The following is a 13200-nucleotide window of genomic DNA, read 5'->3' as shown; positions in this document are numbered from 1 at the left end:
TGCGATGAGATTACGCAAATATCTCTAGTTTTAATCCCTTGACAGGAAAACTATGAAGACAGAAAGAGATAGTCAGGGCTATCTAATTGTAATTCAATTATGCCTGTTTCTGTGTGATGTCTGTCCTCAGATAAGGAGAGCTGTGAAAGCCTGTCTGCAGATGAGGTCCCAAGAGACTGCTGGCACATCCTTGTATGTCATGGGCTGAATGTGTACTTATGTTAGTAAATGTTGTATACAACAATACAGTTAAAGTCACACACAAATTATAGGCTACAAACATTACAACTGTAGCAGGCCAATCCTTCTTCTGCAGGTACACTGTATGCTGGGTGTGCAGACTTCTGTTACAGCCCGGCACTAACACACCTGATTAAACTAATCAAACCTAATGAATTGATAATAATGTGTATTATTGCTGGGCTGAAATATAAGCCTGCTCACCCAGTTGATCTGGGAGTAGAGCAAGGTTGGCCAACTCTGGTATGGACATTTTGGTTCACCTGAAATTATGCTTTAGTCATAATAGCCTACTTTTTATTTTTTTTATTTCACCTTTATTTAACCAGGTAGGCTAGTTGAGAACAAGTTCTCATTTGCAACTGCGACCTGGCCAAGATAAAGCATAGCAGTGTAAACAGACAGAGTTACACATGGAGTAAACAATTAACAAGTCAATAACACAGTAGAAAAAAAGAGAGTCTATATACATTGTGTGCAAAAGGCATGAGGAGGTAGGCGAATAATTACAATTTTGCAGATTAACACTGGAGTGATAAATGATCAGATGATCATGTACAGGTAGAGATATTGGTGTGCAAAAGAGCAGAAAAGTAAATAAATAAAAACAGTATGGGGATGAGGTAGGTAAAATTGGGTGAGCCATTTACCAATAGACTATGTACAGCTGCAGCGATCGGTTAGCTGCTCAGATAGCAGATGTTTGAAGTTGGTGAGGGAGATAAAAGTCTCAGCAGAGAACTGGAACAAAAGGTGGCCAAATGAGGTGTTGGCTTTAGGGATGATCAGTGAGATACACCTGCTGGAGCGCGTGCTACGGGTGGGTGTTGCCATCGTGACCAGTGAACTGAGATAAGGCGAAGCTTTACCTAGCATGGACTTGTAGATGACCTGGAGCCAGTGGGTCTGGCGACGAATATGTAGCGAGGGCCAGCCGACTAGAGTATACAGGTCGCAGTGGTGGGTGGTATAAGGTGCTTTAGTAACAAAACGGATGGCACTGTGATAAACTGCATCCAGTTTGCTGAGTAGAGTGTTGGAAGCTATTTTGTAGATGACATCGCCGAAGTCGAGGATCGGTAGGATAGTCAGTTTTACAAGGGTAAGTTTGGCGGCGTGAGTGAAGGAGGCTTTGTTGCGGAATAGAAAGCCGACTCTAGATTTGATTTTCGATTGGAGATGTTTGATATGAGTCTGGAAGGAGAGTTTACAGTCGAGCCAGACACCTAGGTACTTATAGGATGTCCACATATTCAAGGTCGGAACCATCCAGGGTGGTGATGCTAGTCGGGCGTGCGGATGCAGGCAGCGAACGGTTGTCTAACATTTACAAAAGTTAGATTATTTGTACATTTTGAAATTATATTTTGATTCACTCAATGTTGATTCATGGAAGTGAAGTGTTTAAACTTGTTTAAAACATTATTCAAGATGAACTAGTGTCAATGTTCATTCATCACAATTCTGCAATAAAAAAGTTATGAAGGGGATCTGTCTCCAATTTGTGTTTCTATGTTGCTTTCTCAAATGAACATTTCATTCTTGTCCAGTTGTGAGCCCTCTAATTTAAAATGGTACCAGTAGATAATGTATATGAGGCTAACCATAAGACAGATTTTCTACCACATTCTGTCATGAAATTGTTTAGTGCAAATCCAACCCTTCCATTTTAGGTACATTTTAGGTACTGTAAATAAAAACAGAGCTGGCAGTTTGTAGGCTACTTAAACTAAAAAAGTTAACTAATGTGGAGTGTTGTAATTCTACCTTGTTTATTTGCTGAGAATGATTTTGAAATACAGAGACAAAATCAGAATGTCAATGGGATGGAGGAGGATCGCAGAGATGTTGGTGTTGATGGTGGGTAGAGAGATTTGCACAACAATGTTTGCAAGTCAATGCCACAATTTCCTTTTTCCAAAGTACCCATTCATGTGCATTTAGGTGGATTTTACAGGAAGTGATCTATAATCATTGTCATGACACCAGTATAATTAAAGAGCCATAAGCTATACTATATGAGATTCATAATGTTAAGATACCATAATCCAATTGGTAGCATATTACATGGGACATTCATGCTTTCAGTGTATCATTCAGTGTATCATTTAAAATGTTGTGTGTGCTACTGGTGATTTCTAACCTTTGGTAGGCACATTTCACAAAACAATTTACTCAACACATTTACAAAATGGTGGCTTTGATCACAATTTTGAGGTTTGGGTTGCTTAATGTTCATAGCTAGCTAGCAGCACAAGCACACATCGTTGGGCAAATCTCTCTTCACCTACCATTAACACCAACAATTCACTACAATCCTCCATGCCATTGACCTTATTTTGTCTCTGTATTCTAGCAATGTAAAATCATATAGAATTGGAAAAACAGACAGCGATGATTGGCTTTCCTACACCTTTTTTGGTTGTACTTGCCCGGAACTAATGACAGACCTAACAGTGTTTCATGAAAGGAAGATTTTCCTCACATGATTGGTTAACGGCAGTGGTGGCCGCATGCAATTTGCATAAAGTAGAGCAATGCTGAACCTTTTCTATAGCTCTGCTCACCTTCCCACAATCCTCTGCGCATTGCTCCATGTGCTCCCATTGAAAAGGAATGGGGTGGAACTTCATCTGGTGAATTGGGAAGTGGTGGAAACCCTACCTTAGTCTGCAGTTTCAGCCCCCTGAACAAGGAGTTTGTTGTACTTACCCAACACCCCTTGTTTCTTATTAGTGGTAGCTACAAGCCCCCCCACTTGTATCAGCCAATCACAGTTTGCCGAAGCCCTGTGTACCTCACGGCAGGGTAGCCTAGTGGTTAGAGCGTTGGACTAGTAACCGAAAGGTTGCAAGTTCGAATCCCCGAGCTGACATGGTACAAATCTGTTGTTCTGCCCCTGAACAGGCAGTTAACCCACTGTTCCTAGGCTGTCATTGAAAATAAGAATTTGTTCTTAACTGACTTGCCTAGTAAAATAAAGGTCAAAAAAATAAATTAAATAAAAAAACCTGCTCCTGCTGTCAGAGTGAGACAGTGGTCAGAAGAGAATTAACGGTTTCTTAAAAGCATATCTATTTGACCTGTGTTTAGTGCGAGCATCTAAGTGTAAGCACTGCGACATGTCATGCTAGCCCATTATGTTGTCTACCACATGCAGTGGCCACCTGTCATTCAGGGCAAAGCCTATAGCGCTCTGCTAGTGCCCTGTTCTACATGGCCCTCCCGGATCAGCCTGGAGTATTTTTCAGTGGAAGTCTGGCCGCCCCCAGGTTTTCTGATGTGGTGTTGATAACCACAGTGAGGTGAGGCTAGTTCAGGACATACCATTCTATGACACACCGTGTATCACATTCCTGTGTGCACACTGTGAGGAAGCTTTCTCTAGCCTCATGGATGCTGCAGATTAATCAGACATCAATGAAGTTGGAGCAGACGGAAAGAGGAGGTTCATTAGTTAGAAGAGGAGGAGGAGGAATAATTTGTTGGAAGCTCTGACTAATCAGATCAGAAGCTTTCTCTTTCAACAAACACGGGTATAGAATTAAAGACCTACGCCATGCAGGCCCAGTGGATTCTGATTCCCACCTCTAGTAATGTAGTCAGATGGAGCTGATTATTAGACAGGTTCAGGCCTATCTGCTTCGTTCCCCAACTAGTGATGCGCGGGTTGACTCAACCCGCAGTCCCCACGGTTATATCCATGTGGATGAAGGGCAAGTGGGTGAAGTGCGGGTTGAATACAGAGAAAACAATACCTTAAAAAAGCCATAAATGTCATTATTGTGGAATTTATATCTATAGGCTACATTGAGGTTCTCTTTTATTATTTTAGGCTGCCTGGCATTAGTGCATAAGCTGAAGATTTAGCGCCGAAAAGCCTCTGCACGGAACGGGCAGATAAAGTTCCCATCAATCCACAGAGGCAAAAATATTAATGTCGGAAAAGCTGTGAAAGGAGGGTTGAAAATAAATGTTTGGGCTTTCCCATTTGGTGAAGTGGTAAAAGAGGATGATAGCAGAGCAGGCTGTTATGTGTGATGATTGTGAGGAGCTTTGCAAATTTGACAGTCACAAAACCGGGACCTCAAATAGGCCTATGGCATGTCAAGGGAACTGTAACCTACTGTTCAGATGGATTAAATGGAGAATGAAATCTGGATACTGACTGTAGGTCAATAACCTCTCACATAGCCTTAATATTAACTCCAAAATACACAAAATGTGGGCAAAATTTTGACCTGGGAACTGGTGTGGAGAAATATGATTTTTTTTCAGCCTCTTGAGAATTTGAATGCTCAGTTAGTACCTCTGTGGTATTTATCTTTATCAGCATCATAAAACTGATAGTATTTCAACCACATAAAATATGCATCCAAGCCAAACTGAAAACTTACCAGAAACATGTTGGGTTGTTTTCAAAGCTTTATATTTCCTTAAAAAGGTAAAGGCTAGGTAAAGTCCCCCCTTATCTCAGCTCGCTGGTCACCATAGCATCACCCACCTTTAGCACGCGCTCCAGCGGGTATATCTCTGGTCACCCCCAAAACCAATTCTTTCTTTGGCCGCCTCTCCTTCCAGTTCTCTGCTGCCAATGACTGGAACGAACTACAAAAATCTCTGAAACTGGAAACACTTATCTCCCTCACTAGCTTTAAGCACCAACTGTCAGAGCAGCTCACAGATTACTGCACCTGTACATAGCCCACCTATAATTTAGCCCAAACAACTACCTCTTTCCCTACTGTATTTATTTATTTTGCTCCTTTGCACCCCATTATTTTTATTTCTACTTTGCACATTCTTCCACTGCAAATCTACCATTCCAGTGTTTTACTCGCTATATTGTATTTACTTTGCCACCATGGCCTTTTTTTTGCCTTTACCTCCCTTATCTCACCTCATTTGCTCACATCGTATATAGACTTGTTTATACTGTATTATTGACTGTATGTTTGTTTTACTCCATGTGTAAATCTGTGTTGTTGTGTGTGTCGAACTGCTTTGCTTTGTCTTGGCCAGGTCGCAATTGTTAATGAGAACTTGTTCTCAACTTGCCTACCTGGTTAAATAAAGGTGAACCTTTTTTTTTTAAACGGTCAAATTGATCGTTCCAGTCTTGTTTTGTTTTCTAATTGCATTTTCTCCCTGGCCGCTAAACATCTTTGCTCCCTGAAATAAGATGACAGAAAAGTTTACCGATGTCAACTAGATTGAAGCATTCATTCTATCGATGTATGACATTCTGGTGAGCAAGGGTTTATTTAGTCTTCTTAGGGTAACATACACTGAGTATACCAAACATTAGGAACACCTTCCTAATTCGTTGGGATATGGACTCCACAAGATTTTGAAAGTGTTCCACAGGGATGCTGGCCCATATTGACTCCAATTCTTCCCACAGTTGTGTCAAGTTGGCTGGATGTCCTTTGGGTAGTGGACCATTCTTGATACACACAAGAAACTGTTGAGCATAAAAAACCCAGCAGCATTGCAGTTCTTGACACAAACCGGTGCACCTGGCACCTACTACCATACCACGTTCAAAGCTACTTAAATATTTTGTCTTGCTCATTCACCCTCTGAATGGCACACATACACAATCCATGTCTCAATTGTCTCAAGACTTAAATAATTATTTAACCTGTCTCCTCCCCTTCATCTACACAGATTGAAGTGGATTTAACAAGTGATCAATAAGGGATCATAGCTTTCACCTGATCTTTGTAAACTCAGTGTATAATGACAGAAGAGAAGCTGCATGTATCTAATTATAGACAAGGGGACTAAGAAATAGCCTACCAAAATTTCAGAAATTAAAAGCAGAAACATATCTAAATCAGGCAACAAAAAAATCCTGCACCCTCCCTCAAAAAAATCGTTCCACCGTCTTTGACTGTAGCCGATAGAAAATGTTTTCATTTTTGTGGGTTTAGGTCGGGTGTGGGCCTCAAATTTTCACGAGTCACTTCATCACAAGTCGGGCAGTTGCGGATTGGTTATTAGGAATTGCGGGCTGGTGCGGGTGAACCAACAGCTGACCCACACACCACTATCCCCAACCCCTCCTTTACCTCTATTGAAAGAACGGGACAGGAGACCAGGGGGAAACAAGTGGACAAGAAGTGCTTGGTGTCTCTATGGAAGAAGGAGGCCATAATCTCCCTTAATGGGCTTGTTTCTCTACCATTATCCTGTAGGCTTCCCTGGGGAGACGTTGGTGATTCCTATGGAGTGCCCCCGCTGTGCTGACCCTTACATGCCTCTGCATATGAAATGTAGAGCCGGCTCTTTGTCTCCTTTCTCCCAGCCTGTAGCCGAGCCCTAGACCATTTGCATAGTGCTGAATGGACCCTCCCTCATTATTAATTAATACTAAACCAGCCTGCGCCTCCCAGCCCACAGCCACCTGACCAAATCCCCACAGAGTGCCTCGAACAGAACTTTTCCATCAAAAGAGAGGAACCATTAAAAATTAGAGCCTTTTTTTCTCTCTACCTCTCCACTCTCTCAGTCAAATACAGAAGGGTTGGTTTATGCACATTTTCCAAGAAGAGGGGGTGGAGGTGGGGGTGAGTTGAATCACTTCTATGCATGAAATACTGAGACCCCAGGAGATCTGTTGTCAACTGTCTTGCAAATAGCAAAGCCCTAGAAACTTCCTCCTCCAGCTTCACCTTCTAAGCATGTCTGGAGGGAGATTCTCAGGGAGGAATCTCACAAGATAGTTGAGTTGATTTATGGCTGGGAACATTGCACAAAATGGGTTTTGAATTCCCAGAGATCTTCAGATGCACCAAATTGTTCAACATGCTCTTTGCCTACATATGAATCTGAAATCTGAGGAGTATGAAGACAAAATAGCCTGCTGCTAATCCTAGTTATCGGCAACAAGGCTTCCTTCTACAAGACATCAGGAAGACATCTCCCTCCACAAGACTCATAAATGTATATCCACTGCCTCACTGAAGCAATTGTGGACCAAGTGCACTGGGAGCCTTGTGCAATGTTGCTTTGGGAATAGGTCTGATCACTGACACAGTCGTTCCCTTACATTCATCACTCCAATGGCACAGAACATAAAGGAGAGCATGAAGAGAGAACGAAAAAGAGAGAAACAAAAAGAGAGAGGCACAGAGACAAATGGAGAACAATGGGGCCAGTTCCCATGGAGACCATCAATGTGCTCTGTCTTTCACAACATACAATATCAATTGCACAATCAGAAAAGGGATTCTACATCAAAAGTGGCAATGTTTAGAGACCTGTCACCGTAACTCCCATCCATCCATACACACACTCCTCTACCACCACATGGATCTCACCCATAAGGGAGTGTAGGGGGCATTCCTGTGGGGCCAGAGGTGGGACCCTGGGGTGGAGTCCAGAGGAGCCAGGGAGGGAGAGGGGGGCCTTGCTGCAGCTCTGGATCCCATTACCCCCCATACTGCTGGGCTGTGTGCTGGGAGAACCTGCCCCACAAACACACCCTGAACATGGGAAAGTCATCATGCCCTCAAGCAGTAGGGAGGCGTAAGAGAGGGAAACGGACAGATATGAAAACATGACAGGCCTCACTATGCGGGAACAATATACTCCTCCTCATCTCTTTCTTTCTTTGCGCTCACCCTCCTCTAGATTTTCAGATCATATTTAGAGAATCTCCTCTCACAACTTGATGTTTGATCTTGAAGAAACAATCCACCCTGGAGAGCGGAGGGGACAATGCCCAGTCCCACCCCCATCAGGTCCTCCCTTGGTCCCAGAGCACACAAGAACACAGGAATGTCCTTTAAACCAGGCTGCTGTCCTTTGAAGTGTCACTCTATTCTCTGATAGCCACTGATATGCCTCCAGAACATGACCGTACCAGCCGCCACAGCTGGGGGAAACATGATGGACATGAGACTCTCACAGAGACAGGTCCTTCAATGACACATGCTTTTCTAAGCCCCACATATTTTCACATTGAGGTAATCCATCTCACTTAAGTGAAATGACACCACATTGACGGGGGGCCCACAAAGCTACCTGAATGGGGTCTCCGCCAGTCATTGTTGCTCAGAAAGGATATTTTGATTTTGAGTCGAAAGAAGGGGAGACAAGGATATTTTGCAACTATGTTGACGCAAGACATCAGCACCTAATTGACTTGGCAGCACATCCATTATCGTTTTGACTTACAAAATCTGGCATGGGAGCCAAAAGTGATCAGATGGCAACCCACATTGGCTCATCATTTGATGACATAAATATCCACCAGTGAGACTTTAGTATCAATAAAGGATGCAACATACCTGTGGCGCAGAGGGCGATGAAGGTCTGCACATGTTTACGTATCAGCGCCAGCTTGTCCTCGGGCAACGGCAGCTTCCTCACGATGTGTTCGATGAAGTCGTTTGGTGTGACAGCCGCCAGGTTCCACTTCAACTTCCCCAACACCACCAGCTCCCACTCCTGAAACAGAAAGCGAGAGAAAGAGAGCGAGAGAGCAAAAGAGAGAGAGGAGAGACACTGTTTTAGAATGAGAGCGGCAACAAGGCTAAACATACTGTATATACATGGCACCAGCCTAGCTGAGACTGAGCCAGGTTGGATGAGGGAGGAGGGGGGAGATAGGGACTCTAAAACTAGCTCTCACTAACATGCACAAGCCAACAGAGGCAATGAATAGGTTCCTATATGGTTGATCATTTGGTCAACAATCTATTTAGATTTTTTAAAACATTTTTACAATACATTTACATTTAATAATTTAGCACATGCTCTTATCCACAGCAACTTACAGTTAGTGCATTCATCTTAAGATAGCTAGGTGGGACAACCACATATCACAGCAAGTACTTTTTTCCTCAATAAAGTGGCTGTCAGCAAAGTCAGCTAGTAAGAGGAAAATGAGGGGGGGGCTGTGCGATTATCTAAAATAGAGGGCAGGGTTTCAGATGTTTTTGGGAGATAGGACAGCAGAGTCCCTTCCTGTCTTCAGGGGGAAGCTGGTTCCATCATTGGGGTGCCAGGACACAGAAGCTGCCCTTTGGCAGGGGTGGTAGAGCCAGGAGACAAGAGGTGGCAGAACGGAGTACTCGGGTAGACAGAGGCAATTTCTCTTGCTGCTCCGTAGGCAGCAAGAAGTACCATGGTCTTATAAACAGTATTGATTATACAAGTACAAATGCAAGACAAAATGCACAGCAAATAGGTTAGCACAGGATAGCATAATTTAACCTTTGTCATAACCTGTTGGAAGCTATTAAGTTACCACAGTTAGGACCTGTTTTGCTACTTTGAGCACCTAGCTAAATTCAAATTGACACCTTCTCTGAAAATCAAATTGATAATGTTAAACAAACAGAGCTAATTTACAACGATTTTACAGCTCACCTGGCACACAGACAAAACAAGTGTATACCTAATATTTGATGTGAACAGCATAAAAGGAGAGGCTAAAAAAAATATCCCCACCTAGCAAAACTATAAACAGAATGACAGTTTCCCTAAAACTAATCAACTTGAACTTGTTCAATCGTGAGCAGTATCCTCAACTACACAATCCCCATGTCTATCAGTAATAGCCAATGACATTTAGGCCTATCTTAAAATCACATGGTTTTATTTTTCTTGGGGGGGGTGGGAGGTTGTTTGAGTTATACGGTTGTCCTTGTTTCTTAGAGAAGAAAGGATGAGTAACGGAAGGAGCTGGTGACTAATTTGGGAGGAATTTTGTGGTTTGCGACTGTCCTTGTGCCTAGGACCTGGGATGCTAGTGATTTCCCCTTCAGAGAGTCACATGGTTCTTAGTCATGAGACAACGCAGGTCCAATATGGCAGCCATTAACTGCCTTTAAAACTCCACGACAGGGTGATTCTGAACCGATGACCAGACCTCATTCCCAATATCAGGTGAACTGTATATCAGTAATTTTGAACCGATGACCAAATCTCATTCCCAATATCAGGTGAACTGCATCTCTCTCTCCTCTGAAAGGGGACCACACACTATGATACATCCCTATGATATCCCCACTTCAGTTTCACAGGGTGTTGTGTTTCCCTATCAACTTACAAAAACAGTAAAAAACTGCTAAGGTTCAGTGAGTCACTCCATAAGAATGCCACAGATACCGCTGAGAAATAGGCCGTTGACAAATGTGATGCTGCGGTTAGAATTCAAGGAATCAATGAGGAATCGTATAGATAGATGGCCCTGACTCTTGTCCACACTCTGCAGTGTTTCCCCTCTCTATCATTAGAGGTCTGCTTTCTACTGTGGTAGAAAACAGACACGAGCTGACAGACACAAGCTGAGAGAGTGCGAGAGAGAGAGAGAGCAAGCTGTGGCAAAACCTTGCAACACACCCTCCATGCAGGCACCCACTTCCTTCTGCTGGTGCCTCCGGTCCCACCTTCTGGGTGACATTGTGGTTTATTTTACAAGAAATTGTTACCAAAGATGGGGACAAAAAAACGATCACATGGGCCGAGCAGCTGATCTCCTGTTTCCTGTATCTGTCAGACAAAAGATTGCCTTAAAGAGAAGCTAATTGTGAACACGACCAGGCAACCCTCATGAAACCATCTCAGAAACATGGTATTCCTCTGACCCATGCCTAAACAGCATGTATGGGTGGATACAGCTCAGCCCAGCCCAGTTCCCAGCTAAATATGAATCTTCACCTGATGTTGATCATGCTTCTGTCAGCAAGTAATACAATAACAACCAATGAGAGATAGGAGGGACAGACTCAGCCCCGAAGACCACTGATGCAGGACCTGTCATCACAGGGAATGGCTGGCCTCTCCAACCCATACATATTTAGTACCACAACATTGGGATCAGCAATCAACTGAGGAGGTGGGTCAGGCCCAGGCAGCCCCCAAGCTGAATAATATGCGGCTTCTTTCACAACATGGGTGGGATTGACTATTGTTTACTAAAGAATGTTTATGTAGGGTCGCAGAGGAAATACTTTTGATGTGAGAAACTGACTATTTAAATGTTCACCACCACTTGGGTCCACCATGACCCTACGAGATTGCCAAAGGCTCTAACTTTGGGGTACCAATGACTGCAGCAGAAACCCTAACCGAGACAAGCAGGATGTACCCACACCAGGTCAAGTGAAACCTCATTGTGAGCGCCTACAACCAAGACATCCAATGCAAAATTGTAATGTACTGTATGCAAGTAATAAGCATTGTTTTCTAACACATTGGAAAAAGTACTTTTTGAAGCAGGATCTACAAAAACCTGTAAGTGTCCATTCTTTGAGGACATCTATGTCAAACCTTGAGTGGAGCAAACTGGAGGTCAAAGACAACATTCTGTTTGCCAGGACCATCAATATGGGAGACTTCCTCTCTGTAGACAGAAGTCTCTAAAGATCAATCACTCCACAGATCTAAACCTTGGCTTCAGTTCAACGGCTGACCTTGTTCTACTACAAATATTTGCCACTAGATGGTGATGGAGACCACTGTACAAAAACCTACTGTACAGTCCAATATACAGATAACTGCCAAAATAAAGGAAACACTTGAGTAAATCAAAAATACAAAGTATAGTGAAAGCAGGTGCTTCCACACAGGTATGGTTCCTGAGTTAATTAAGCAATTAACACCCCATCTTGCCATAATTTTGACTACCATGGCTAGAAGAGTTCAGTGACCTTGAAAGAGGGGTCTCAAAAGACATTAGGGGGTTTAAAGGGTGTGTCTCAGTCACCAGATCTCAACACAATTGGACACTTATGGGAGATTCTGGAGCGGCACCTGAGACAGCATTTTCCACCACAATCAACAAATTATATAATTTTTGTGGAAGAATTGTGTCTCATCCCTCCAATAGAGTTCCAGACACTTGTAGAATCTATGCCAAGGCGCATTGAAGCTGTGCTGGCAGCTTGTGGTGGCTCAACGCCCTATTAACACATTTAATGTGGGTGTTTCCTTTATTTTGGCAGTTACCTGTAGTACAGTATAACTCTTGGGGGACAAAGCACTCTGGGTCATTCCTAGAGTGATGGGGCCAAACATTTAATCTAGGTTAGCTGATGATTTCAGTGAATTATATTCCATAATAGTTTATCCTTAGAGAAAATGGACAGTAGCATATATAATATGAATAAATATAAAACATATATGGAGGTGGCTTTTGGCCCATAACATAAACATTGACAAATAGCCATGAGTTTCATATTTGACAAAACCAACAATAACAATCTGAAATGTAACTCATAACTTTGCTGGCAGAAACCAACTGTTGCTTACCAGCAGCTCCTGTGGTCTGATGGAGTTATCAGTGTAGATGCAGAGTTTGTCTGCAGTTAATGGACGAGTTTCTTTCAATTTGGATGCAAGGAACATGCAAACTGCTCCAAGAAGTTGCAGATCACACTTTCTGGTTGGAACCACAGCTAAAAATCTGTCTAAGTAGTTCATTGCCAAGGGAAAAACCTCTTCCTCACACTTCTGTTCTTCACAAACCTAGAGAGAGAGAGAGGTGACATGTGACAATGTGCAGCAATTGGCATCATCAAATTCCAGTTATTTCAATTACCTATAATGTGTTCAATACATGTGAAACATAAAAATGATAACGAAATTAAGGAAATAATGTAACAGCCAGATATGCATATAAATTCGTCGAAAACCTTTGGGACCTGGCCAATAATTGAGCCCCACCCAGAGTTGTTGCGACATCATCAATAAATTCTAAATACGATTATTTTCAATGTTTGAAAAAGCTTTCAGGCACAGGCTGTCAATAGAATCACATTCCTTCAGTAAGAAATGAATTCAAGTCACAATTACCCCAGCCAAAAAAACACCCATGCAGCACAGTACGGAACCTCTTTTTTCCTTCGTCATATTTTCCTAAAATATTTAAAAATATAAATAAATTGTCTACACCTATAATTTTCACATCATAATGAACACCAATGTCTTTCACATCAGACCCGA

General features: G+C 42.6%; 1 protein-coding gene across 4 annotated transcripts in view; it reads right to left on the bottom strand.

Moving 5' to 3' along the window:
* Positions 1-13200, bottom strand: part of LOC135509133 (G1/S-specific cyclin-D2-like) — a 293467-nt gene that overhangs the window by 22319 nt on the left and 257948 nt on the right. For all 4 annotated transcript variants that reach the window (XM_064929530.1, XM_064929529.1, XM_064929531.1 and 1 more), the window contains 2 exons: positions 12508-12723; positions 8538-8697 (listed from right to left, as the gene is read on the bottom strand). In XM_064929530.1, the coding sequence (XP_064785602.1) occupies positions 8538-8697; positions 12508-12723 (376 nt within the window). The remainder of the gene's footprint in view (positions 1-8537; positions 8698-12507; positions 12724-13200) is intronic.

The sequence above is a fragment of the Oncorhynchus masou genome, chromosome 22 (genome assembly GCF_036934945.1).
Source record: "Oncorhynchus masou masou isolate Uvic2021 chromosome 22, UVic_Omas_1.1, whole genome shotgun sequence".
NCBI lineage: Eukaryota > Metazoa > Chordata > Actinopteri > Salmoniformes > Salmonidae > Oncorhynchus > Oncorhynchus masou.
Note: the sequence above shows the minus strand (reverse complement) of the source record. Positions and strands in the feature narration are given on the sequence as shown.